This window comes from Falco biarmicus, chromosome 4 (assembly GCF_023638135.1).
Source record: "Falco biarmicus isolate bFalBia1 chromosome 4, bFalBia1.pri, whole genome shotgun sequence".
Classification (NCBI taxonomy): domain Eukaryota; kingdom Metazoa; phylum Chordata; class Aves; order Falconiformes; family Falconidae; genus Falco; species Falco biarmicus.
The window spans coordinates 25655018-25680070 of NC_079291.1; the positions used below are offsets into that span (position 1 = coordinate 25655018).

General features: G+C 42.0%; 1 protein-coding gene across 2 annotated transcripts in view; it reads right to left on the reverse strand.

Annotated features, from left to right (window-relative positions):
• Positions 1 to 414: 414 nt before the first annotated feature.
• The window catches only part of CNTNAP2 (contactin associated protein 2), a 1159974-nt gene continuing 1135335 nt past the window's right edge, over positions 415 to 25053 (reverse strand). For both annotated transcript variants that reach the window (XM_056337119.1, XM_056337120.1), the window contains 2 exons: positions 13071 to 13142; positions 415 to 11316 (listed from right to left, as the gene is read on the reverse strand). In XM_056337119.1, coding sequence (XP_056193094.1) covers positions 11117 to 11316; positions 13071 to 13142 — 272 coding nt within the window. In that variant the 3' untranslated portion in view covers positions 415 to 11116. The remainder of the gene's footprint in view (positions 11317 to 13070; positions 13143 to 25053) is intronic.

A 25053-nucleotide genomic window follows, 5' to 3' on the forward strand; every position in this document is an offset into this window, starting at 1 on the left:
TGTGGGGCAAGAGCCGCCTGGCTGCAGCCTGTGCACACCAGCCCTTGCTCTGGAGGGGCCTGAAGCTTCTCCCATTAAATCAACACCAGCTGGATGTGCAGTGGCAGCATTAGTCTGAATTCTTACTAATAATTAGTTTTATCAGATCCTCTCCTATTAATCTCCAGCTAGCCCAGCACTCCCAGCCGCTTCTGTTTCCAAACAAGCTGGATGCAAACTATTCAGAAAACCAGATTCACCTGCCCCCCTCCCCGGAGCCGCTGGACACAGAGATCTGAAGAGCACTCTGCACATCGTCTCAGGCTTTTATACACACAGCCTGCAGAGCTTTATGGTTTGGTTTTTTTGTTAAATGAAGATTTCAAATATTCAAAAGCAACCATACATGCACACGCACAAAAATCTAGTCCTCATCTGGCAAGGCTCTTTTAATGTACTTTTACCAAACCACAGTACATACTTCAAATAAGGCCTAACAGATTATACTCTTTATAAATTTACAAACAGTTTATTCTCCTTAAAGAGATCATATTACTTTTATCAGTCTTGTGTATTTCAATGAATTATATGTTTATTCAAGCATAACATAGCAAATGTAGCCATAAACCTGTAGACTAAATGTCTATAACAGAGCAATCTCAGATACACTCTACTTTCAGATTAAGATTTTTTTTTAAATATACACGTTTTTGTTTAAATAGGGTAACCGCCATATCCTGGTTATGCTTCCCATGGTGGGAAAATTGTGCTGAAGAAAGAAACCTGTGGACTAGAATAACTGCTAACAGACAAGGCCTTGGTTCACCCGCCAGGGAATTGAGTCAGCTCTGCAGGCACGTAACCCTGGGCTTGGAGAGAAGGAGTGAGAGGCTTGTTTTGCTTCCTAAAGGCTAACGGCCCTGGTCCTTTCCCAGGCACAGACCACTCCACAGCAGCAGGAATGAGATGGATGAGAAAGCACAGCAACGTTTCTACCTCGCACCCAGAGCCCCAGTTACTGGGAGGTGGCCAGCCAGTAGAGATGCATTACTCAGACGTGGCATACAAACAAAGTATTGGGAGTGGAAGGAGTAAAGGGAAGGAGTAAAAGAAAAGAGGAAGTTAAATGATCTGCCTCAGTAGCAATTTTGACAGTCTTTTGCTACTGCTATGTTTATGAATCTACTTCTGAACCCTGAACATGTCCTAGTCTCTGCTGAACCCTGAACATATCCTAGTCCCTGCTGACCCCTGTTCTTCCTCACGAGGCTATCTACACCCGTGGCCCAGCTGCTGCTAGCTTGCTAGTGTGCCAAGCCAAGCTAGAGAAACAGGAGGCCCTCACTAAACTATGAAAACCCCAATAGCTTGCTAAAGAAACTGTTTTGGGGCCCTCACACAGATCAATGCCACGGGCTGTGCAAGGCAAGTGTTTCTGGAGTGTCGTATGGCAGTGATGGCTTCAAACCATCTCTCAAAGACTTGAGAAGCAAGTTCCTGCTTGAGCCCAATATATCCCTGCCAGAGAACCAACAAAGAAAGGAAAAAAAAAAAAAAAAGAAGACAAAAAAAGACACTGAGACAAAACCCAAATCCAAACCATGCAAGTTATAGCTGAATAATAAAAAATCAAAATCCAAGCCCATACCCCAAGTCCCTGTTGCCACAGAGACAGCTGGCTGCTTTCTAAACTGCAGAACCAGCCACTCTGCAGCTCCTAAATAACAAGAGTTTGTCAATAATTACCATGCACAAAGTAAAGGCCACTTATAAAACATCTCCATAAAAATATCTATTTATCTCTATATCTCTATTTATATGTCAGTAAGAAGCTTCAGACTGAGCACATCCTAAACACTCCATAGTGTGTGTGTGTGGGGAACCTATTTAATCCCCACAAAATTAAGTGCCCTTGGAGTTGGCATCCACATGTAGGATTAAGTCAGTACAGATCGTTTCCAGGAGGCCTCAGTTAGCACTAGTCAAATAGGGTAGCAGGTTGTCGAGGAGCTGAAGCTTTTCAGGAATATTGTGCCAAATCATGCGGTTGCATCAGAGGAACTCCTGGGCTTGGGCTGCTCAACACATGGTTCAGTTCACTAGGACCGAAGATATTTTACGCGACACCTGCCCAGCTTGGTGGGGCTTGATCCACTGAAGAGTAGAGCAAAAGAAAAGATCCTGCTTACCCGTGTTACAAGCGAGATCAACCATGCAAAGCAGGTTTGTGGAAAGCCAGTTCCCTGTGCTTCAGAGAGTTAATGGGAATCAAGTGATGCCTTAGTCCTCCTTATTCAAGTGACTCTGATCCCTTATCTTAAGCTGCTGGAGCTCCAAAAGATCAGACACAACGCAGGAGTTGCAACAGGACAAGTATAGTACCACAGGTACTCCAAATGCAGAATCATTTTTTATTCCTCTCTGAGATGTTGATCCAATGAAAATAATCTAATTCCTCGATGAGAATTTTCTTGGATGTGCTAATAAGTGAAATCTGTAGGAGAGCTGCCTTTTTGCCCCTGTTGAGATGGACCTTTAAAACTCCAAGAAACTCAAACCACTAGAGGCTTCTACCATGTCACTCCTTTTGTGCCCTCCTTTAGAGGCTGGCTGCCAGTGGTCTTGTGTAGGCTGAGGGTGGATTCTGACATCTTGTGACCCTAAGGAAAATAGAAACTGGCTTTTGCTAGACATTTGAGTGATGGTATCTCTTGGGAAAATGTGAACCAAGCAAAAGAGAGTGAGTACGCTTGCTGGAACGAGGGGCATCTGCCTTGTTTTCAGACTTTCTTTGCCAGACAGCGCTGTGATTTTTGGAACAAATACAAACAAGCTATAAAATAACGCTGCAGATGGCAGAAACCAAACTTTTCCTTTCAGTCACCAAGTACTATAAACAGACAAAACCCAGCTGCAAATATAATAGATGACAGGACTTTAGGCACACAACTCTCCCACTACAACGGTCACATTTTAGGAAGGTGAGAGGCTCTACCTTGGTCAAAGCAGCAAGTGCTGCTGGGGAGGAGTTCAGAGATGATGATGAAGGGTGATGAATGGATCAGTGAGAGGGAACACTTTTAAAGTGAGGGGAAAAAACCCAGAACTGTCAGCCAGTTTCTCTCCATGCTGGCCTTGGAGTGGTGGGTAGGGGGTTTGGAGAGAAGGAGACATGAGATGTGTACAGAGATCTCAGCCCTGTACCAGCAGATGTGTAACAAAAGGGACTTACATTGCGTTTCAGGGTGTACTGCGAAGGGAATTTCTCTTTGCTACCTCGCCCTGCTGCTGTAGTCTGTGTTTCAGGGATAAATGTCTCCTTAGTGCAAGTCACACAAGAAAACTCTACGGACAGACCTTGATTTTGTAACAGAAATAAAACACAACCAGCTGCTAATACTGCATCCAGTGCTTTATAATGGCAAAACATAGACTCATTTTTAAATATTTACCCAAAACAGATTTTTAAGACAAAGCAGCACAGGGCTGTTGGGCCAGCTTGTGAATGATTTATTGACTGTGCCATGGTCAGGCTCCTTCAGCAACACACGAACCATAAGCCAGAGGACACGCAGTTTAGAGAATAAACATTAGTATACAGGGGATGGCTACCTTGTCTTTATTCAGCCAAGTTTATTTATCTCACATACCTCCATATGGGTTTAAAAAAACACACATAGATTTGGCTGGTTGCTGCATCACTAAACAAAGCCATGACCAAATGTAGGAGAGCTGATAGGCTGGAAATTTTCCAAATAAAGCCTACTTCCACATGACATGAGTCATTTAAAGTTATTGCTTTCTGGCTGATTCAAGAGTTTGTTGACTTGCTCCAGTGACTCTTTCAGTCCATCTTAGACAAGAGCCTGCTGATAGCCTACTGTCCTGAAAAAGGAGTCAGTGGGGAAAAATACACAACGGGACGGGATGCTAGGTGATCTCATCTCAGCTGCCTTTCCCACGGAAAGCTGGACCAGAAGGTCTTTTGAAGTCCCTTCGAACCTGGGCTGTTCTGCCGTTCTGTATGATGGGGAACAGGGGACAACAGACAGGGACAGGCAGCAGCACATCTGAAGATTATCTTCCAAGCAAGGCCAGACCAGCAGGTGGAAGAGTTTGGGACCTATGACTCTCTGCTCCCACAGCAGCCTAGAGCAGCTTGCTTAAGTTTCACATCTTCAGCTGTATTCTTGAAACAGCCTGTTTTAAAGCATGTGAAAGGCGGGAGAAGCTCAAATATTCTGGCCAAATAGGCAATGCACACATGGTGATGCACGACTAGCTGCAGCGCTGTAGCTACCCCAAATCTCCAACTGGAAAGCAAGGAGAAACGCTTTCTGGTATAGTTTATTGTTCAGCATGCTAAACATTTCCTCAAATAGTTTCTGCTCTAGTGTCATCCCAGCAACTTACTTTTCTTACTTGTCAGAAAATACCATCTATGCGCCTTGACATGGGTTTCCAATAAGTAAGAATTTCTTAGAACAGCTCTTTGCTAGAATGCAGAATGTCAGTTGTTCAGTATTATCAGTACAAATACCTCTAAGTTTTAATAATTAATACAGTGATAGTACCTCTCTGACCCTTGCAGACAGCAGAATTTTAATGCTATGAAATCTGAGGAAATAACCATGTGCTATTCCCTATTACCCTATCACACACCAAGCAAGAACATCGAACTATGGCAACACAAAGGGTATGCACTCTTCTCTCATGTTTGTTTAATCCAGATGTTTTACCATTAAGGAAAAAATAGCAGTGGGAGTATAAGCAGGCATTATTGGAAGCTGCTGCATCACAGAAGGAATAACAATTTAGATGCACTAAATTTGTTACTTGCCTCCATGTATATTTGCAGAGTATATCTTACCCCCTTTTCACAGAAGCAGTTCTCGTTGTGCTTTGCATCACGTGGAATAATTGCTTAACTTTTCTCACAAGATGTTTTGAAAATAGAAAACCAGTCAAAAGAAACACTCCTCTGTGAAAGAACCCATTAATACCAAACTTTTCTTTTTTACATGAAGTGACTTTTTTTAAAAAAAACCCTTCTTTTATAAAGAAACAACAAATCCGCCACTTTTCTTCCCAGTTCTGAAGTTGTTGGCACAATCAGTTTTGAGCATAGTGCTTCAAGAATTCTGCTTGTCTGTGAAAGTTAGAGTTAAGTAGGATGTTATAAGAACTGTGTTACAGATTGTTAGATAAATGCTTTTTGGAAACCACGTCCAAGTCTGTTCTCATTTGAGGCACCATATGTGCTTACTACTGTAGAGCAAAGTCTGAGTTTACCTCCAAAATTGTATTTAATTTCAAGAGCAAGTGATTTTGCCAGCACTGCAGACTCATGGATTTGAAGCAAGTTTGGTATCTTACCCACCCACATTATGGCAATAAATACCCAAGAGCTGTAGATATCGCATCCTTAAGAGCCTTAGGTTTCAGGGGTGCATGTGCACACCCACACACTTCGGGCTGCCCTGAGATACATGTGGTGACGGCAAGAAGCAAAGACTCTTCTTTGTGTCACAGTGTACAAGTATCAGAAGGGCTTTAAACTCAAAACTTCACTCCCATCTCTTTGTTCTAGAGCTTTCCTATAGAAATGAAAAATTTTCCTGTAGAAAGTGTGACTCCCCTTCTAGGGGTCACAACAGTCAGTACAAATGAACCATCAAAACATGGTCGCAAGGCATCACGACAGGACTGTGCCGCTACTATATTCCACAAAGTAGGTTAAGCTCTTGGACAGGGACAGGGCCTTGGGTCACTGGTTAAGGCAATTCACACTGCAGACAGAGCAACGGGGTGGGAGAAGCACAGTCCTTCTGACTTGGGTGGCTGCTGCACTGATGTTTCTTTGCCTAGATTTCACGCTTTCCCATTGAAGTACACTTAACATCGTTCTTTTATAAAATGCTTCACACCATGAAAACTCTTTAAAGCCTGATAAGGTAGTCTGTGAAAAGGGACAGAAACAGATCTGTTGAGCTGGGCATGCATTTTTCTTGCCGACTTCCACAGAAGGCTCACATTCATAAGCAAAGGACAGAGCTACGGTAGGAGAGGCAGGCAAACCGCCCACGCTCAGCCATTCGCAGTGTGTAACTCCTGTGAAGCTGGCAGTGCCACACAGCCTGCAGTAACAAACGTGAGCAAACCTGACGACAGACAGCTTGCTGCTATCTGCAAAAAGGCAGGAAAAACCCCAGAAAAGCGGTCACTTCTACCAAAACTCTACTCTCAGACCCTCAGCCCACCTCAAAAAGCACAGATTCACACTGCCTGAGATCCTCCTCCACGACAGCTCATCAGGGCTGCCTGATGCAGCAGGAACATACTTGCACTTCAGTTTCTTCCCTGGTTTCAGCACCCTCTCTTACATACAACTATGTTCTGAAGTCCCTTTTTTAATGTACTGTGGGTCTTTTCTTAAGAGGTCTTTCCAACTTCTGTCCTTTCCAAATTGATTTCCTGGTACTAGAGAAGGAAAAAATATAGACAATGAACAGAATATACAAAGCATGAGGAGACAGCTGTTAATGAAATTAAAACTGTTTCAAACTTCCTTTTTTTTTTTTCTTTTTTCTTTTCTTTTCTTTTTAATTTTTTTTTTATTATTATTATTTACCAATCTGCTTTTCTTAAGAACTTTACTTAAAAGGAAAGACATTCACAGAAGATATTAGGCATACATATCTGTTGTCCTTCTTTCATTCTACTTTACATGCTGTTGCTTTTAGAAGGCAAGGTTTCTGTTTCATTTCTCTAGGATGAATAAAGAAATCTGAATAACAGAATTCAGGTTCTGCTTTTCAAAAATGACACCTTTTCAGGATCACCATGCTTGCTGGGATGTAAAATTGTTCAAGGGAGAAACCACATTAAAATCTATTGCTTGTCAAACTAACATAGCTTCACATTTCAACAGATAACCTTGGAAATCAGATGCATCTGCCATTAAAGGACAGTGTTTTAATGAAAATGTAATTATTTACCAGACTCTTAAAACTGAATTCTTATCACTACGGTAAACTTGTACACATACACCACTGCTTTGTCAGTCTTACTAAAATATTTATGATGACCATCCTTTCACGGACATCACGTTGCCTAGAGCATGACGCTGAAATGCTGCCATACCTTTGAAGTGGTAACTGCTAGAAGAGATATAAAAGGTATACGTGATGTTTAAGACAAGAAAAATACAAAGCAGAAATGCTCCAGTACCAATTAAAGACACATATTCCTATTTAATATATCTGAGTTTTCTATCAGTAAATATGGAATAAGCAGTGTGTGAAAGATTTGATTCAAAACTGCCAGATTGGACTGTGGATTTCCCCTCGAGGCTGGGTTGACATCAAAATTAGTTTTTCACCATCTTGGCTCTTTGGAGCTCCACGACTCATTTCCTGGTGGTCTGTGTGTGTTGTGAACGAAGATCCAAAATATTGCTTATATGATTTCACCAACACTGAGAGCGTTAGTCTCCAGCCCAGTCTTGCTCCCTGCTGGCAGCAGTATTGCCATCAATTCCCATGGGATTACAAATGTACCTTTTAGAAACACAACTGGGACACTTCGGTTCCTCCACCAATACCAGAAGCTACATTTTTCTGCACAGTTCAAACAGGTGAAGCAGCTAAAAAGCTGATAAAAGACTGATTATCTTAATATTCTTTGGGGAAAGTAGAGAGTTTTATAAAAGCAGGATCCACTCTCCCCTCCAATAGATTTTCCCACTACAGGTATATGGATAGTACCTGTCAACATGGATTTTTGGCACAAGAGTGGGTGTAACTATAGGTGGTGTAACCTTCAATAATAGGCATGCAGGGGAAGAAATCCTCAGAATACACATAACGCTAGGAAAACACACAAGCTACTTCTGTGAGCTGGCTTCTGCTTCACTCACTGCTGGGCTGCCAAATGACCACTGCCTATAATTAAACATATGCCATTCGAAAAAATGAAATGCAAAGCAGACAGGCAGGAATTCACCTACAGTCACCAAATGCCTGTACAGAGACCAGCTGCTAGTCTACAATATCATGTCTAAGGTCCAGTTTAAGAAGAAACAAGAATTCTAGTAATTAAAAAAGAGTTTCTAGAGTTACAAAAGTGACTGTATCATGAAAATAATGTAAAGACTGAAGATTATCAACATTTTAACACAGCACTAATGAACTTCACATAAAGAGGTCCATGGCGCTCAGTCAAGGGAGAGATGCAGATGCTTGCCACTTCACAAATTTTAAATCTGTTTTTCAAATTTAGTAGATGCAGATGCTTGCCACTTCACAAATTTAAAATCTGTTTTCAAATTTAAGACACTAATTTACAACTAATGCTTGTGTAACCGCCAAAGGTTATTTTCCAGAAATTCTTGCTTACAGGGGTATGGGAGATTAGCTGGTAGAATTAGAAAATCAGTGAACAGATGTCAGGGGCCTCACTACCATAACCCAGACAACTGCCCCCAGCTTCACCAAGGACTCGGTTGGGCACAGAGATGGAGCCATCCTTCCCCTCTAGTGCCATGCTGAGGCATGTGGCAAATTTGCATTGCGGCTGCTAAGTCTGTTTCTCCTACACAAAGCAGCAGAGGACTCCAGTCTCTCAGGATCTGTGCGTCTGATCCTCCTCCCAGGCATTAAATTCAGATTAGTAAGTAACTTTTTGCTGCAAACCAAATCCCAATCTGTGCAAACAATGCTATAGTCACTTCTTTGGTAACTTGAAGTTGCAGGCAAGGATGTTTTCGTGAGTAGACTAAAATACCATTAAAAGCAAATCAAACTAAAATAATATAGAAAAGAGAATGCCTTTTCAACCCTACAAAGACTCTGTGATTGCCATGTATTTTGCTGAATAGTTAGTGGTGCAGGCTAGATCCAGCACATGCTGATACTCTCCAAGGAGTGGAGACATCTTACACCCATGATTAAACAAGAATAAGGACTCATCTGTTCAATTAAACACAAGAGAGGGAAAGGTTAATACTGGAGGCAAGGCAAAAGGCTGCAGAGCACAAGTGACAGAGGTGATTCTTATGCCTACCCTGAACCCCTCTGCCACACAATATTACCTGAGAAACTCATTTTTTTTTAAACTGGCAACTTTTTCATATGCTAATTCCGAATCCATAAACGGAAGAAATCAATGGGCTTCATTTGCTCTTTTATCTATGTTCAGTGAATCCAGAAGAGGACTTTAGGCTACTGCCCTTAAAACCCAAACTATCTGACCTTGTCCGTCTGACAAATTGTGCTTATCAATTTCTTGTCTGGTAAGGCTCCAATATTTTCTTCCCCCTCCAAGATACTTTTTTCTTCATTTTAAAGGACTGAATAGAATAATGAAAGATACAAGCAAAAAGATAAGGAAATTATCTGTGTAGTAGACTGCAGATTCAGGTGAAAAATGAATCTTGTACAGAAAAATTGATTACATCTGTGCATACTAAACCCAGCAACATTAAAGACAAAGCAAATCTGAATGTCATGAGCATAAATATTTTTAAAGGGAAATTCTTGGTATTGTTTCCTTTCTTTTAGGAAACAGCAAATGCCCTGCAATACATCCATTCCTTCATTCTGTTCCACTGCCAAAACTGCCCATTAAGGTCTTAAACTCCTACCAAATCAGACCCCTGTAGAACCACGCTCCTCTACAGAGGGCAAGGGAAAGCCATGTTACTGCCATCAAGATACGAGGTCTGCAGGCTGCCCCTCTGCCTCTCCTACAGACCGCCTGCCTGCTTCTCAGGTGACACCTACAACTTGCCTGGTCCAAAAGGGGACGTGGGGTGCGATGGTGCACTTGGCATTGGCCTTGCTGTTCTTAATAATACCTTACAAAGACAGCAAAATAGTTCAGGTACATCTCTGTAGTGAAAAGTAACTCTCCACGGGGCACTGCGTGTTTCTCACGTGCTTTCTGGACAGTTTCCAAGCCTCCTTTGCCTCACCTTCCTCCCTGTGCAAACACTGCCAGCAGAGGCTTTCCTTGCAGAGGGACCAGAACAAAGGATTTAATGAATAAATTGCTATGCTACAGTTGGAAAAAAAAGTATTATGTGAAGCCCACGGGTTCAAATGCATTGACTAGAGCTTTACTAATATTTCTGCAACAGCCTATAAAGAAGAAACAGAAGCCAAGTCTGGCTCTAATTCCCTACTACAATGCTTACACCTAAGTACAGGGTATGCCAATATGCCACAGGCAGAGCTGAGTTTAAACTGGCATGTGCCTCAGGTCACCAGTGCCATAGCCAAAGACACAGGAACAGACTAGGTCTACAGACTCACACAGCACCATCCTCCCTCGAGACCAACAAAATAATAATAATAATGATAATAAAAAAAAACCCCAAAGCTTCCTGTGCTTTATGATCGTCCTCTCTGATAGTAGTAGTAGTCATAATAGCAGTATTTTTACATTGCTGATGAGAACTGTATGCAATCAACAGCATGCCTGGGTCAAGAATATGTATCCTGCCAGGGTTGGCACGCGTTGATGACACATTGAAAAATTGGTGAGTCAGATTGGCATTAATCGTCACCCCCCCCGTCCCACCCCCAGCCCTGAACCCCCAGTTCGATCCCACCAAAATGAACGGTGATATGGCCAAGATGCAGGGCTGAGGGCAGCCCAGGGGGAAGTGGCCGGCCATGAAGGAACACAAGGCCAGGAAGAAAGGTCTGCCACTTGTCAGGACAGACCTACCCATGTTTCAAACAGCTTTTAAAAAATGTAAAAAAACCAGCCCCATTTCTCATTGCGGGTATCCAGAACACCTCTAAACACACAGAGAAATAGACAGGTATTACTGAAAATTTTAACCAATGCTGAAGCTGCAAAACTGGTCTTTGTTGTAGTTGTTTGGATACAGAAGGGGCAATTTGCTGTAAATAATATTAAAAAGTATTTTTTCTTAAATGCTTGAGATATTCTTTTTTTTCCTCCAGTCTCAGTGGTATTTTCCTGTCACTTGCTCCTCCAGTTGTGCTGATCTTTTTACCGTACATGTGCTCAAGCGTCCGACACAGAGTGTTCTCTCCCCACTGCAAGAGTCATCCCAGTCCCGCCCTGGCCCAGCTTGTATCCCACCCCAGGCCCCATCCCCGTGGGCTTAGATAAGCCATTCCTTCTTGCTCTCGTCGATGGTCTCCGTGAAGTTGGGGTCATTGTTCATGATGGCGGCGTCGGCGCTCTCAGCTGACTCTGCCCCTTTGGCCTCGTTGGTGTGGTAGGTTCCCTTGTGGCGAAACATGTAGCGGATCAGGAACACTAAGGTGCAGAGGATGGTGAAGATCACCACTGCAATGACACCTACATAGAGGAAGAAAGAAAAGACACAGCTAGTGAGAACACCACCTACAGATTTTGACACAAAGAAAGGATCCCACAGCTCCTCTGAGCCGAACCGAAGCTACATGGGCAGTTAAACAGCACCACAATTCCTTGGTTTCCACTGCTCGAATATTTGTATGTAGTTTTTGCTATAGACAAAATGTCAGTGAGTGGAGTCTGCTAGTGACTTTCATCCCGTAGGTAAACTTCAACATTAACACCTCCTTACAGAGGTGAGCTTTGCTGAGCTCCAGATGGAGGGTTCTGAGTGCTCCCCAAACACGGGGCTGAAATGTCACGGCCTGGGCAGCTCTTTGAGTCACGGATGTATGTCTTCCAGTCAATGGCCATATAGATCCATCATAGCCCCTCAACACATCCTTGAAAATTGGCTTGGCTCACTGTTGGCCTACTCCACCCACTAGGCACTGGCTTCACATAATTACAGATGTAACTGCTTTATCATCATTTATCCTTAATTGCTACCCCTGCGATGTTTTATTTGGAGTTCAGCCCTGTTATGGAGAAGACTCATATATCTTTACCCTCTTAGGCACAGGTAACTATGTGCTAAAACAGCACTGGTTTTGGCCCTTCTCTACAGGCATGAGGATCTTCCAGGATGAAGAGATTATACAATACTCAGGTCAAAACCACCTTGTCATCAGCCTGAATTATGTTATGCCACTTTTGTTAACCGGTGAGTTGGACAGCCAGGTTGTTCAGGTGTGGCCTGAATTTTTCTGAGGAATGCAATCTATCCTTCTAGTATTGTAAGGTTTCAATGTCTTATGGAAAAGTTTTGAGTAGTAATAAAAATATAAATTAAAAAGGAAAAATAACATAGCAAATCAAAACTAAAGCAACTGATATAAACCTGGATATGGAAACATGGGCTCTTGAGGGGGCGAGGGAAAAAACCCAAGACACTCCATTGCAGTGTGTGTAATACTATACTCAGTGTTGCTTCACATGACAAAAAACACCACCAGAATGTCATTTTATATGCATTTAGAACTGTCTAAAAACTATTAGGCTGATCTTTACAATTTTTTTTCTTTTACATGCCTTCAGAATTTGATGCAGTGGCAAAGTTCTCCCAGGACAGTTATGGTGCAATGCTTCCATACTGCGGGACAGGGCAGGGAAAATTGCATGTGTGCATAAAATTAATCAGGACCCTTATTTCTGGAGGCAGCCGGTCAAACGGAATGCTAATTCAGAGATCAAATTCTGGTATTACTTAACTTTCCCTATCACAATGAATGGGACTCTCCGGCACATAAGTTATAGCAGAATTTGGTCCCTAAAAACCAAGGCAGAATCATGAGGGATTTTTGTCAAGGGTGGGGCAAATAATGTTTGAATAGATTCCTGTTGAATCTGCTATAATTGGAAAAATGTCCTTGTCATTTTATGTAAATTAATTACTCTGTTAACATAAGTAACTACTGCAAAGTAGCTCCCCACACTGATGCTTAATATGTGATTATGAATATCAGTATTTTGATTTGGTAAAAACTGAATCTGAAGGGACAAACTAAGCGAGAACAAATAATTTCACTAGGACAATGTGCCTGAACGGATTTACACAAATTCCTATTTCACTTTGTTCAGATGCAGTTTTCCCACATAGCCTGCTCTTAGCAAATAGCTTGAATATGCTTCCAACTGCAATTCAGCTGTCACAATCATACTGTGAAGTACCTTAGAAAAGTAGACACTTTTCCTACCTCCAATAATGGCAGAGTTTCTGTTAACTCCATCTCCTATAGCTTGACCGTTGTATGGGAAATCGGCACTGGCTGTAAATAGGGAATTAAAGATACATGTTGTAATAGCAGTGAAATTTCACATAGTAGTTCAGAAATACATCCAACATCCTCAGATACAATTGAAAGAAAACTGTGATTCCTAAATATTTAACGAAAGAAGCAGAAAAGTAGAAAATCTTTCAGTATTATCTAATCCCTCAGAACTTCTTGCTTCCTCCTTTTAGTAAAAATAAAATAAAAATAAAGGAGGTACTCTCAGTAAGCATAACTGTTAGCACAGGATGTCATTTTGTTACTCTACTAACATAAACTCAGCAAGTTTCTTTAGCACAAAACCAAACAGAAACCGTTCTTTCAAAAACATGTGATCATACACACCGAGATTTTTGCCTTTGTCACTGTCATCCATAGAAGGCTTCAGAAGCTTCCAGGATTTTGTGACTGCCATTGCATACAACTGCAGGCTCTCGGAATGAAAGAACTGCCATCCCTTTTGCTGCTGCACAGCCCAAGGTAAGCGAGGGGCTGCCTTTTCTGCTGGATGAAGCCACAGAGCTGCTGCCCAAAGAAGCACGTGCCAGCACCTCTGCTACTCTAGGAGGAAGCCCAGCGTGCCAGCTTAGCCACTGCTGGTGGTGCTTTGGTGCTGAGATGCAGCGCTGCGAGTTGGAGGAGCTGAGGCACGGCAGGCAGGACAGCCCGTGGGAGAAGAGAACCTCCAGCAGACAGATGAGGAGAAGAAACACAGTCAGATGTACCAGCATTCATCTGCCAGTGACCTGAAAAGGAGAGACTCCTTGCAGCAGAGCTGGATGAAGGAATTAGTCCAGATTTAAAGTAGAATTTGGATGGTAGCCTTGGTGTTAACTCCAGGACACATCACAGATGCTTTCCAATGGCAATCTCATCAATTAAACCTATCCTCAGCATTTTCTTTTATAGTCAGCCACAGTGACTAGACACTGCGGTGACTAAGCGAGCCCAGGGAACAGGTGAGTAGTTGCAATCGTTCCCTTCTTTGCCACTGGTTTATGGCATTGATTTCAAAACAGAGAAAACGGTTGTTAAAAGTAGTTAACTGGAGACAGGTAAAATAATGAAGGATACGAATTACTTCTTGGGTCAGTATTTAAAACCTAGCTGTATTTTCCTTGTTTGACGGACTAGGTGATATTGTATTAATCAGTTGCCTTTACAGGCCAGTGATGAGTTCACTATGCCCCAAAACCGGCTAAGGGAGTGCAACTGGCTTTCTATACGCATGGAGTAAAATCCAGAATAAAGTTCCTTTTGTGTCATGAAGCAGCTGCACAAAAGAATGAATGGCTTCAGCTCGCCATGTGGCCTGAAAAGAGATTTGGGGCTAGAGTAGCCTTCTGTGTGCCTACTCTGGGGGAGAGTCGGACCAGCTGTGTGTTCAGCAGCTAGTTTTTGGCCGGTCGCCTGCAGGACAGACAAGAGAGTTTCTCAGGGCTCAGTGGAGGGGGCCTGGCCAGCAGTTTTTGCCAGTAGCACTTGTGCCTTTGACATTTGTTGGTGCTCTGGCTTCAGGAAACAGCATTTCTACACCTCTCTGAAACAAACCAGGCTAGAAAATGTAACAGATAAATAAATACCTGATTCTGTATCAGTGGATTTTGCTCCAAAGAAGAACCTTACTGTGCAGGACCGTGAATGTTTCCTACAGAGACATTTTGGCACAGGGTCCATAATATTATCCTTGCAGTGCTGAAAGGGGAAGGGATGGCAGTGGGAAAATAAACCGTAACTTTAAACCTGCCCTGCCTGCACCTCAAGGAAAATCCTAAAGCCAAGTAACACTATGCAGAACAGCACAGATTTGCCAAATCGCAAGGAATTGCTCTCCACCATCCATACGGAGGCCCCTCGCCACAGGAGCAGCACCACAGGCAGTTACCAAGTCCTACCACTTGCCACTTGGTTTGGAGTTGCTCTCCTGTGTCCCCACATAAGAAATCTTAAAATCAGCTATGGTCACAGCTCCTCCTTCCCTTACAACCAAATATCATATTTTATCTTGTCTTACAAGGTTGTTTCAAGGCCCACGGCACTAGTGAAGTGCGAAGGAAGAGGAAAGCTGCTGTTATGGTAGCATGACCCCTCCTGAACTGCCACATTGCAACGGCTATGCTACAAGGCATTCCTGGCAGATGGAAGACCACGGCTTATGACGTTCAATAGCCACTGAAGTACATGGCAGGATAATGAAGAACATGATGCATGATGTGAAGCTACATCCTTGATCGTGTCTGAGAGCTGCTGCTAGGACCGGACCCGATGCCTCTGTTCAAAGGTGCTTTCCATTGCATCTAGTCATCATGCACACTCAGATGTCCATGGGGTTAACAAGCAGGTATGATGCACCCTGAGACTCTCACCTCTGACAAAGAGGAAACAGGAACATGTGTTTGGGGGCAGGGGACAACCTACTTCAACAAGAGTTCACCATCAGATTGGGTAAGTTGTGCTCTGCTGCAACTGCTGGAGAACCAGGAGTGCTGTAGTGAAAAAAATGAATGTAGGTGTCCATTAATCTCTTTTTAAAGCACCTATGGCAGTGCTGGCAGATACTATTGCCATAATTCATGAATTCCTGTTCCATTACCCTTGTGTCAGCAGGAGACCTGCTTTTACATTCTGGGTGGTTTCTGACTGAAAAATTCTACCTCAAATCTCAGCCAAATGTGGGGTTATAGAATACTTTTCGCTGCAAAAGAGACTATACAAGTTTTTTACTGGAAGTATTACTACAGATGGATAGTGGAGGAACAAAAGAACTCGTTGCTTTCTTTTTTAGGTTAAAGTTGCCTTGAAATTCTTCTGGGCAGCAGCAGCTTCTCAAATGATCAGAAATAGCTACAGATCAGAGGTCTAAGAACTACAAAAGGGTAATTTCTGCCACAGCAATTAGGCAGAAAATAACGTATAAGGGTACATTCCTTGACCCTTCAAGGTGAGCTTAACAAGAGTACTGTCACCAACAGGCACCAAGCGCAGGTGTTTCAGATAACAGTCATTCAAACACATGGTGATTTGTCTCTGACCATACTATAGTCACATTCTTTGGCAATATTAAGCAACTTTGTCAAGAAGACAACTAATAAGATTATTTTTTCCATCACTGGTAGATTTCAGGAACCAAGTGAGGGAAGAACACGTTAGAGCAGGCTGACAAAGGGGCAATGGTAATACTGAGGCTCTGGTGAAAGCACAAAGACTATAGATTGTCATTCACAGGTTGCAAAGAGAAACTCCTAAAATGTTTTAAAATGACTGGTCAGACAAAATTGATATTGCTACTAGTGACTCTCATGTTTCATGGGAATCTAAAACCCAGTACAATAACTAGTTCTCATGGCTACAATATGCAGATAAAGTTCAGGATGAGTTGCTCATGGAAAGTGTGTGCCTTCATTTCTCTGCCAGAGCTGGGAACACCTCTTCCCTGTTCAGATTCTTCCATTATCACTGTGGCATTAATTCTAACTATATTTCTCAGCAAGCCCTTTTGCACTGCCTGACACTCGTACCTTGACAGCTTCAAATCACGACTTGCCCACAGCAAACAGGTGCTACAGAGCTGCAGTTACTCTTTGCAGTTAGCCTGCAAAGTCCCTCTGGGCAGCAAGTGGGGTGGTGAATGTAATATAAGGTGGGTGTGGGGAGGAATACTGCAGGAGTTTTGGTCTATGTACTGTGCTACCTAATTGTTAGCTGAGGCCATGAATATGGAAAAAATCCCGTTTTCCTTTAAGACTTGGTCTACAGAGGTTGCTTTCAAACACCTGGTTCCCATCTGGTTTAGGGACTGCACTGGAAAGGTTTCCTTATTGTAGAAGCTTTTTCTGACTCTCCCCTAGGTTTCTATGAGCAGCCAGGGTCTCATTTATGTGAATCAAAACATGAAGAACAGAGCAAAGAGCTTTTTAATCTCCCCTGGATTACATATTGGGCCAAGAGATGTGCTGCCAGTTCCCCGAAATCCTCTGCTCACAGAGCTGTGCCAGAGAGCCATTGGTTTGGTGTCAGGACACACCAAAGACCTGCAAAACCTACAGCTAGCCTAGGGATGGATGGAATTGTACCAGGAAATACTAAACTCATCTGTGGCTTATGGACATCACTTTGTCTGGTTCCCTTCCAGAATCCAAGCTGGGCGATGCTGTTCTTTGCACCCTGCCTTCCCACAGCAGGCCATAGGGTTTGCTTCAAACACCATCATCCTGAAGCTAACTGAATGTAAAAGGACACAACATACTTTCCCTTCTCTTTTTTTTTCATGGGCTGCTGTTTACAAGGACATAGTTTCAATAACCACAGAGTAAATCTACGGAGTTTGAACTTACATTTTGCACTTTTCAACTTTCTGTTATTAGTCTCAGGGTAAACGAGGTTAAAGGAACTTTGCAGCACCTAAAAGCTTGATTAAAGACTGCAGCCAAAACCCGTGTTTTGGCCATCAATTTAATGACATTTGAAATTTTAGATGACCACAAAAATGCAGTAGGAGACCTACCATCATCCAGCACACTCAGCGTGGTTATTGCCACAGCCAGATGCAATACAGAATCACTCACTGAATGGAAAGGGGAGATGGGACTGGATAAACAAACCATAATTAGGATTAGATGTTAAAGATGACAGATGTGGTTGATTTAACAGAGTGAATGGTAATTTTGCTTCATTATAGTAGGTGTGATTTTGCATCTGCCATTTACAGGGAACAGCTTTTACAATGGATCTCACATAAAAGCCTTGTGCAAATTCAAAAATTGAAATGCAGAATGACCCCGTTAAAGCAGAAAAGTGGTCCAGAAAGTGGGTGTGGGCAGAGAAATGAGCAAAAGGCTATTCAGGAAAGGCAAGGCGTAAACCAAAACCAAACGGGGAGACTTTTCAGCTAGAGAGCAGCACTGAGAAGTACAAAGTAAAAGGCTAATACCATTCTGACATACACTACCAGGGGTGTCATACACAAGCTGTTGGAAGCAATTATTTTTAAGTGAACTTTTTCACTGAGTGGGCTAGTCTTAGTTAAAGCACACCCCACTACAAAGGAAGATACAGTGTAGATTTACTCCAAAAAATGAAGGGTGGGAGTGATCACTGGTCTAACACAAACAATGGGTGAAAGCTGTGAAATGCTGGAAATTGAGTTCGTTCAGCCTAGAGCTAACACGTGTTGCAAGGCTGCTCTGACTTTCCGCTCTACAGATGTCCACAATTTTGAGAGATATTCTCCCATTACTAAGACCAGTTGGGTTTTGATGTAAATATGAACTAGGGAAGCAACCAGAACAACTGGATCTGGTGATCACAAGGTATATAAAACTCCCAGCAATCAGGACATTGATTAAAGGTAGCACAGTGAGAGAACAAAATGACAGCAAAGATGTGAAATTGAACTCCTTCCTCATTCTCTTCTGCAGCCAGGCATCCAAGAAGTGAGCTTGCAAAGAGAGCAAACACTCACTGATACCTTAGGATTCTGACATTAGACCTATTCACTAACCTACTTCTCCACAGGACCATAACAGAGAGGAAAAAAAAAAAAAAAGCAAGCTCTCTGGCTCTGTTTTGTTAAATTATGCCAACTCTGCTGGTTAGGTGAGACTGTACTGCTACGGTTTGAAATTACAGAGCACTCCTTATTACAGGCTGCAAGTACAGAAACTAATTGCTCAACTCTTGATAGTAGAAACTAATGGGCATTCACAGTTGCATTCCCCTTCCTGAAGGGACTAGATTACAAGAGAAACTAAACACATGCACAAGAAATGATGGAGCAGGAGTAAACAACTCCATTACACAGCCCTACTTCAAAGGCGAACATCACAGCCCACAGACTCCAGTTGCCCTTTCTTGCTCATCCCACTGCCCGTGCCCATCCCAGCCACTGCTCTCCACCTCAGGGTAGCTCGGGGAGGAGTTCCCATGACAAGTAAACTACAGCAATTCAGAAAAAGAAGAAAAAAAATTCTGAAGCAGTATTAAAAATGCAGTGTATTTTTATACTGCCAAGGCAAATTTTGTATTGAAAGTTCCTATGGTTTTTTTCTTGTAAATAATACATTATATTTTTTTTTCAATCTTCTCCAAGCTGAAAACACAAGCCGAAAGAAGGAAAACTACTCCTGCTGCTGGTTTTCTATGCATTTGAGAGCAGATTTGGAGGGAGGACTGTTTAACATGAAGCTCTGTTAACACTTACTTAAAGACTGTTTACTTAAAGACCCACTGACATCAGCTAAAGTCTGTCAGACTTAACTGAGAATTTGGCTGAAGTTATTTTTAATATTAAACACTTTCACGTTAAAAAAACCCAACACACCAAACCACACCACAAAATATTTAAAAGATATTAGTAACCATATTGTTTGCAAAAGGTCATTTTTTTCCTAGCATGGTATATGAGGTCAGTGATTACTCCCTGAATTTTCAGTGATGCCTCAACTGTAGTGTCAGAGAGTTACAAGTACATCCCTAATACGAACCATTTTTCTGTCTTTATGGAAATAGAAGCCTTCGCAGTCATAGACTTAATATTTTTTTTGGTGAGAGTTACAGGATATTGGAAAAAGCACACCCACATAGCAATTCTGAAACTACCAGAACAGATGTGCAGCTTAGAGGAAAAATTAGGGCTTCTCACTTTAAAAAATGTCATCTTCTTCTCTCTGTCGCCAATAATGCAAATTATTTGGACCGTGTCTGAACACTGGATCAAAATCCACTCATTTCCTCAATCCTTTGCAACTTTGTTGGCCGGCAGGGATAGGGAGGAAACAAAACCAGAAAAAAACCCCTTCACAAATAACAAAAACGTCCTCCAACATGTTAGTGCTATTTCGATCAATTATTTAAACTAAGTTTTGCTTGTATGGGATGTTCCGTTAGATCAAAAAATTTTTTGAAGGGTTGCAATTTTTTTTCTAAGAAATTTTCACTGAAATGCAAGTGTTTTTATTGACAGCTACTGGTGATTTCTGCTGAGAGACAGTGAGACATGCGCAGAGATGATGGAAAACACAAACCCTGTGGTTTTGCATTACTGGCATGAAGGCTCTCCAATCGTGTCTTTTTATTTCCATTTGAAATGAGTATAAATGAAAAAAAATCTTTTGAAATGATGGCTTAATAGAAACGCTGTCCTCTGAACAGCCCTTCTGTACCCAAATGCCTGGGACAGTGTGGGAAAGTAAGTGGGGATTATAGAAGAAAGAGTTGTTGGATGTTTCTGTTCAAAAAAGCATGAATTTTGGAGTGAACAATGGAAATGCCGACAATGAACAATGGCAGCATTGGGGGAAAATTCACTGAACGCTCCATGGTCAATGAATCGGCACCACGCAAATTCTCAACGCTGGACACCAGAGCCGACAACCCAGTCAGTCAGGACAGTTCTGGATTGCCTGTGTTATTACTCCTTTCATTTCCTTCTGCAGGTGGACTTTGCTGTCCATACTCTTACGGAGGAGAGGAACCGCGGGTTTTATGAATGGTTTGCTCCGAGAGAGCAGTGCAATATTCCTTCTTTCAGTTTTAAAAAGCAATCTTCCTACCAACGGGACAGAAAAACTTGTGCTTTATTAGACGACCCATCCCTGCAGCTTAAACTCCCCCACACCAGTCCAGGATGAAATAAGAAACAGGGAAAACATTCCTGCAATGTCTGTTGGGATGGGTTAGGTGATTCTCCCCTGCTTGCCGCTTTGCATGGTCATTTCTCAATAGTAAGTTTTACACTTTCTTTTGCAAACAAGCAAGCAATTGTACGAAGTAGTGGGAAGCAAGACCAAAACACTTGTTAAATTCAGTAACTGGTACTTGTATACTACAGAATTTTAACCCTTGTTTTAAAGGGAGAGCAGATGTTTAGAATCACTTTTGGATCGTACAGCTTGAACTTCAGCAAGTTCTGTCTCTGCCAGATTTCCAGTTGATCTGCAGCACATTAGAGCACCCCCATCCATCAAAGACCTGAACTCATCTCACTTTTAATTCCTGGTCGTAATGTCTGTCCAGCACTGGGTCTCACTATGACTCCAGACAAGAACTGCTAGTGTATTAGTCACGCTGGCCTAAGCTATCACTTTCATGAAAATTTTATGAGCAGCGCTTACATTTCACCCGTTAAGGAAGACAAACAAATACTTCCTTTTATAATTAATGTAGAATATGAAACACTTTGGTGCTGTCAAAGGAACAGTAAAGTTAAGTGCTGGTCAAAGCCTAGCCATATATAGTTAATCTCTGATAATGGACCCACAGGGAATACTTGAAGGAAAGAAAGAAAATAATAAAAAAATCAAACTCAGTGAACAAGAATACCAAACAAGCCTGTAAGCTTACGACAGCTATAAAAAAGCAGAAAAAAAATATGAAGGACTCTATTGAGGTCATTGGAAGAAAGGGCTTCACACAGCCAGGATATGAACAAGATCAGGTTCTGCACTCTTAGAGTTCATACACTTATGAAAAAAGAAAAGTCTGGACTGGGGATGAGGAACAGGTCAGATGGGAGAGTTTAAATCTAAAATAAACTTCAATAGCTGTAATGACCTGAGTGTAATCTAGAATAACCTCTTACACAGGAAGTGAAGTGCTTTTCAGCTTAAGGAAAGGAAAAAGAAGGCAATGACATGAAGTGCTCAGGCATTTAAATGCTTCCTTCTCCACTCCATTTTTTCCCTAATTTATGCCATCTCTGTGTTCATAGACAGTTAGTACTTGTGGAAAAAATACAGTCTTTGCAGAGGATGGAAAACACTCTTTTTAATATTACTACCTTCTTGTCTTGATGTCAGGTAGCAGCATTAACATTCAAATCACTGCTTATGAAATAGCTACAATGCCAGTCTCTCAATGAATGCCAAAAGAATTTACAAGCTTGGCAGTCTGTCAGCTGTCTGATACACCAGACAGTGTCAGCAATTTCACACTGAAATTGTATATTCTTAAAGATAAGAGAAAGCTATGCCTAATTGTGTGAAGGAACTAGATGAGACTGAGGGAGGAATTTTTATTTCAAATCAAAAGAGAGATTTAGTAATTCAAGCACCATAATTAAGCCCTTTAAGGATGAAGCCCTGATTGTGCCAAATTTCAGGCAGATGCTCTTTCTAGTTAGCTGCTCGATGGGGAGGAGAAAAATAGAACTGTTGCATCTCAATGTTTACCACTTACCTTCTTGCCTGCAAGAAGCACTTCGTGCTTAGAAACTGAGCTGTGAGTATCTGCTAGACTCAATCCCTGACTGTCTGAAAATAATGCCACCTTCCTGTTTGAAAACAACTGGGTCAAAGTCACGGACTTCTGAGATAATATCTGTATCAGGAGAATCGGGGATAAATGCTGTCACTGTCAGCAGAGGAAATATGATCACAGAAATGCACACAAATCTGGCTGTGGAAGAATCTGTTGGCCTGCCCGGCAGGCTGCATGTGCATCTTCCACCTCTTTTATAAGGAGTATAAATATTAAACTAGCTTACTTGCAGACAAAGGGTCTCCCAATGTTTACACGCTACGTTAATTTAAAAAACCCAACCACCTCGAGTGATCAGTAACTTCAATGAGAGAATCTGGTGTCATTCTCCAACTGCAGCAGAGGTAGCCAATCCTGTTTGCTATGCCTGTAAAGGAGGAGCATCATTTTATTGTAGCAACTGCCTGCACATCCGTTTCTAATACTGCTAACACCTAGGAGATCAAATGTACATGTGGTAGGCTGTCTCATGATGCACCTCTTCCATCCCACTTGCCCCTCACGCAGGCAGCCTGGAAAAGTGAACCTGCTCCCCCCATCCCTTAGAGGAGCCAACGAGTGCTGTGTCACACATTACCATTGACTTTAATCCTTCTGCTGTTGGATTCACTGATGCGTACAGGACTCTCTCAGTGTCTCTGGCCAGGAGAAGACCATTTGGTTTGTGTGTTTGTAACATAAGACCATTTTGAGGGCTGAATTGCTGCCCTCCAGCAAGTCATGCCTTTGATCCTTCCTTCCCACTGAGTTGTTTGCAACCAGCCATTGACAAGGGTAAGAGCCCTTTCCCGTCTCTGTAGCCACATCCGTGCCACTGTGCATCTGACACAGCTTCTCCCCACGTGCTGCTGCTCTGCCCCCTGAGATGTGGGTACCAGTGGTCAGAGGGTGGAATGGCAACCCACCTGACAGCGTCTGAATGCGGAAGGTGACCTCCAGCACTGTCACCAGTTACACACGAATGACACTTGCTCTTAGTCCAGAAATGGACTGCTATCTTTCACTTGACAAAGGTAATTGTTACATCAATTAGGTGAGCAGGGATCATACGTGCAGTATTCAGCCCTCCCACTCTCTTCTCCTGCCATCACCTGTTAAAGGAAGAGGGATGAATTTGTACCAAAAAGGGAGTTAAACCTGCAGGCAGCCATTTTAAACTTGATGACAGCGGTGCACGTCTTCATACAATGTTTTTGCCAGACATGCTCAACATAGGTTTCAAAATAAGCTGTTGACATTTAAAGGCAAGACCTTTCACCTTCTAAAAAAATAAAGAGCTTTTAGGGTTTAAATACATACGGTCAGAAAAAAGTCACACCACTTGGAAGAACATTGCAGATGTAACATTTAATCCTGCTCCATTTAATTCTTAGTATGTGGAAGCTAATATGGGTTTAGCTAAATCCTTCATCAAATAGCCTAGATGATGTTCTGTTCATACTCAGGATAAACATATCTTGCAGCTGTGTAGTGCCATGGCAGCTTACAGGTGCTAAAGCACGGTTTGTCAACTGTTGTGTATACCTTGCTTTTACTGGTATCTCTTGCTTTCACTAAATTCAAGATTGGGTAGCTTGGTAAGCTGGAGTACATTTCACCTAAAATGGAGAGGTACATATATATAGTAGGTCTCTTCTACCCTTTCTATATAAATAAGAAAAGTTTGGAAGCGAAACTTCATTAGTAAACTGCAGAACCTTTGTCTTAGGTAAAAACACCCACAAACTGAACAACCCCACCCCAATAATACGCATCTTCTGATTTTAAGTATAAGGCATCTTAGGTGTGGGAATTTATTTACTACAGGATCATCATCTGTTTGAGCTTTTGTTTGCTTCTCTACAATGAGCAAGGTAGATGTCAGTTATCAGTGACATATATCTTAGCTACTTTGAAGCGATATTAAAAACTCTTGATTAGTGTTTTTTTTTAAACATATGCCACAGTAATAGGTATTAAAATGCACGCTAATATAGTTAAAGGCATGCAATTACAACTTTTGTTTTGAAATGTATGCCAGACAGGTAATTTTCTGGGTTTAGACAACATATTAAGGTAAGGCATGTCATTTTTTAAATAATATGGTCATTGATCGGGCTCTTTTTTGCCTCCTTTGTACACTCCTTTTGATGTAAATAGCCCAGATGCCATTCTACACTCCTTTTGAGATCACCAAGGCAAATTGGATTGTCTGACATGAACTAATAGAGATGGGATGCAAACAAGGGATGAGAACTATATTGATGATCTGCTTGGGTTTAATTGACATTTTTTTTGTAAATCACCAGGAAGTCACATTCTAGAAAAGAATGACTTGTTGAATTCCTGTGCTTCATCACCACCAAGAAAGGATCACCATAGCAACAGGAAAAGACTATGTATTGCAAGAATACTCACAAGCCAAATAAAAGATTAAGATAATGTCCCAGTAGCATGGCAAAACACTAGCCATGGGTTCGGAGGGAGGGAAGTGGCATTTTCACAATGACAAATTTAGAAAGAACTAACATTGTAAATGTGAAATATGTATGAAGTCAAGGCTAATAGAAAGTGCAAGACAATGAATGCGGAAGCTGTATGGCCCATTTATCTGGGGAGCAAATCAACAAGGTTTCTTACTGATAAATCCCTGAACTTGTCTGTAAGGGTCAGT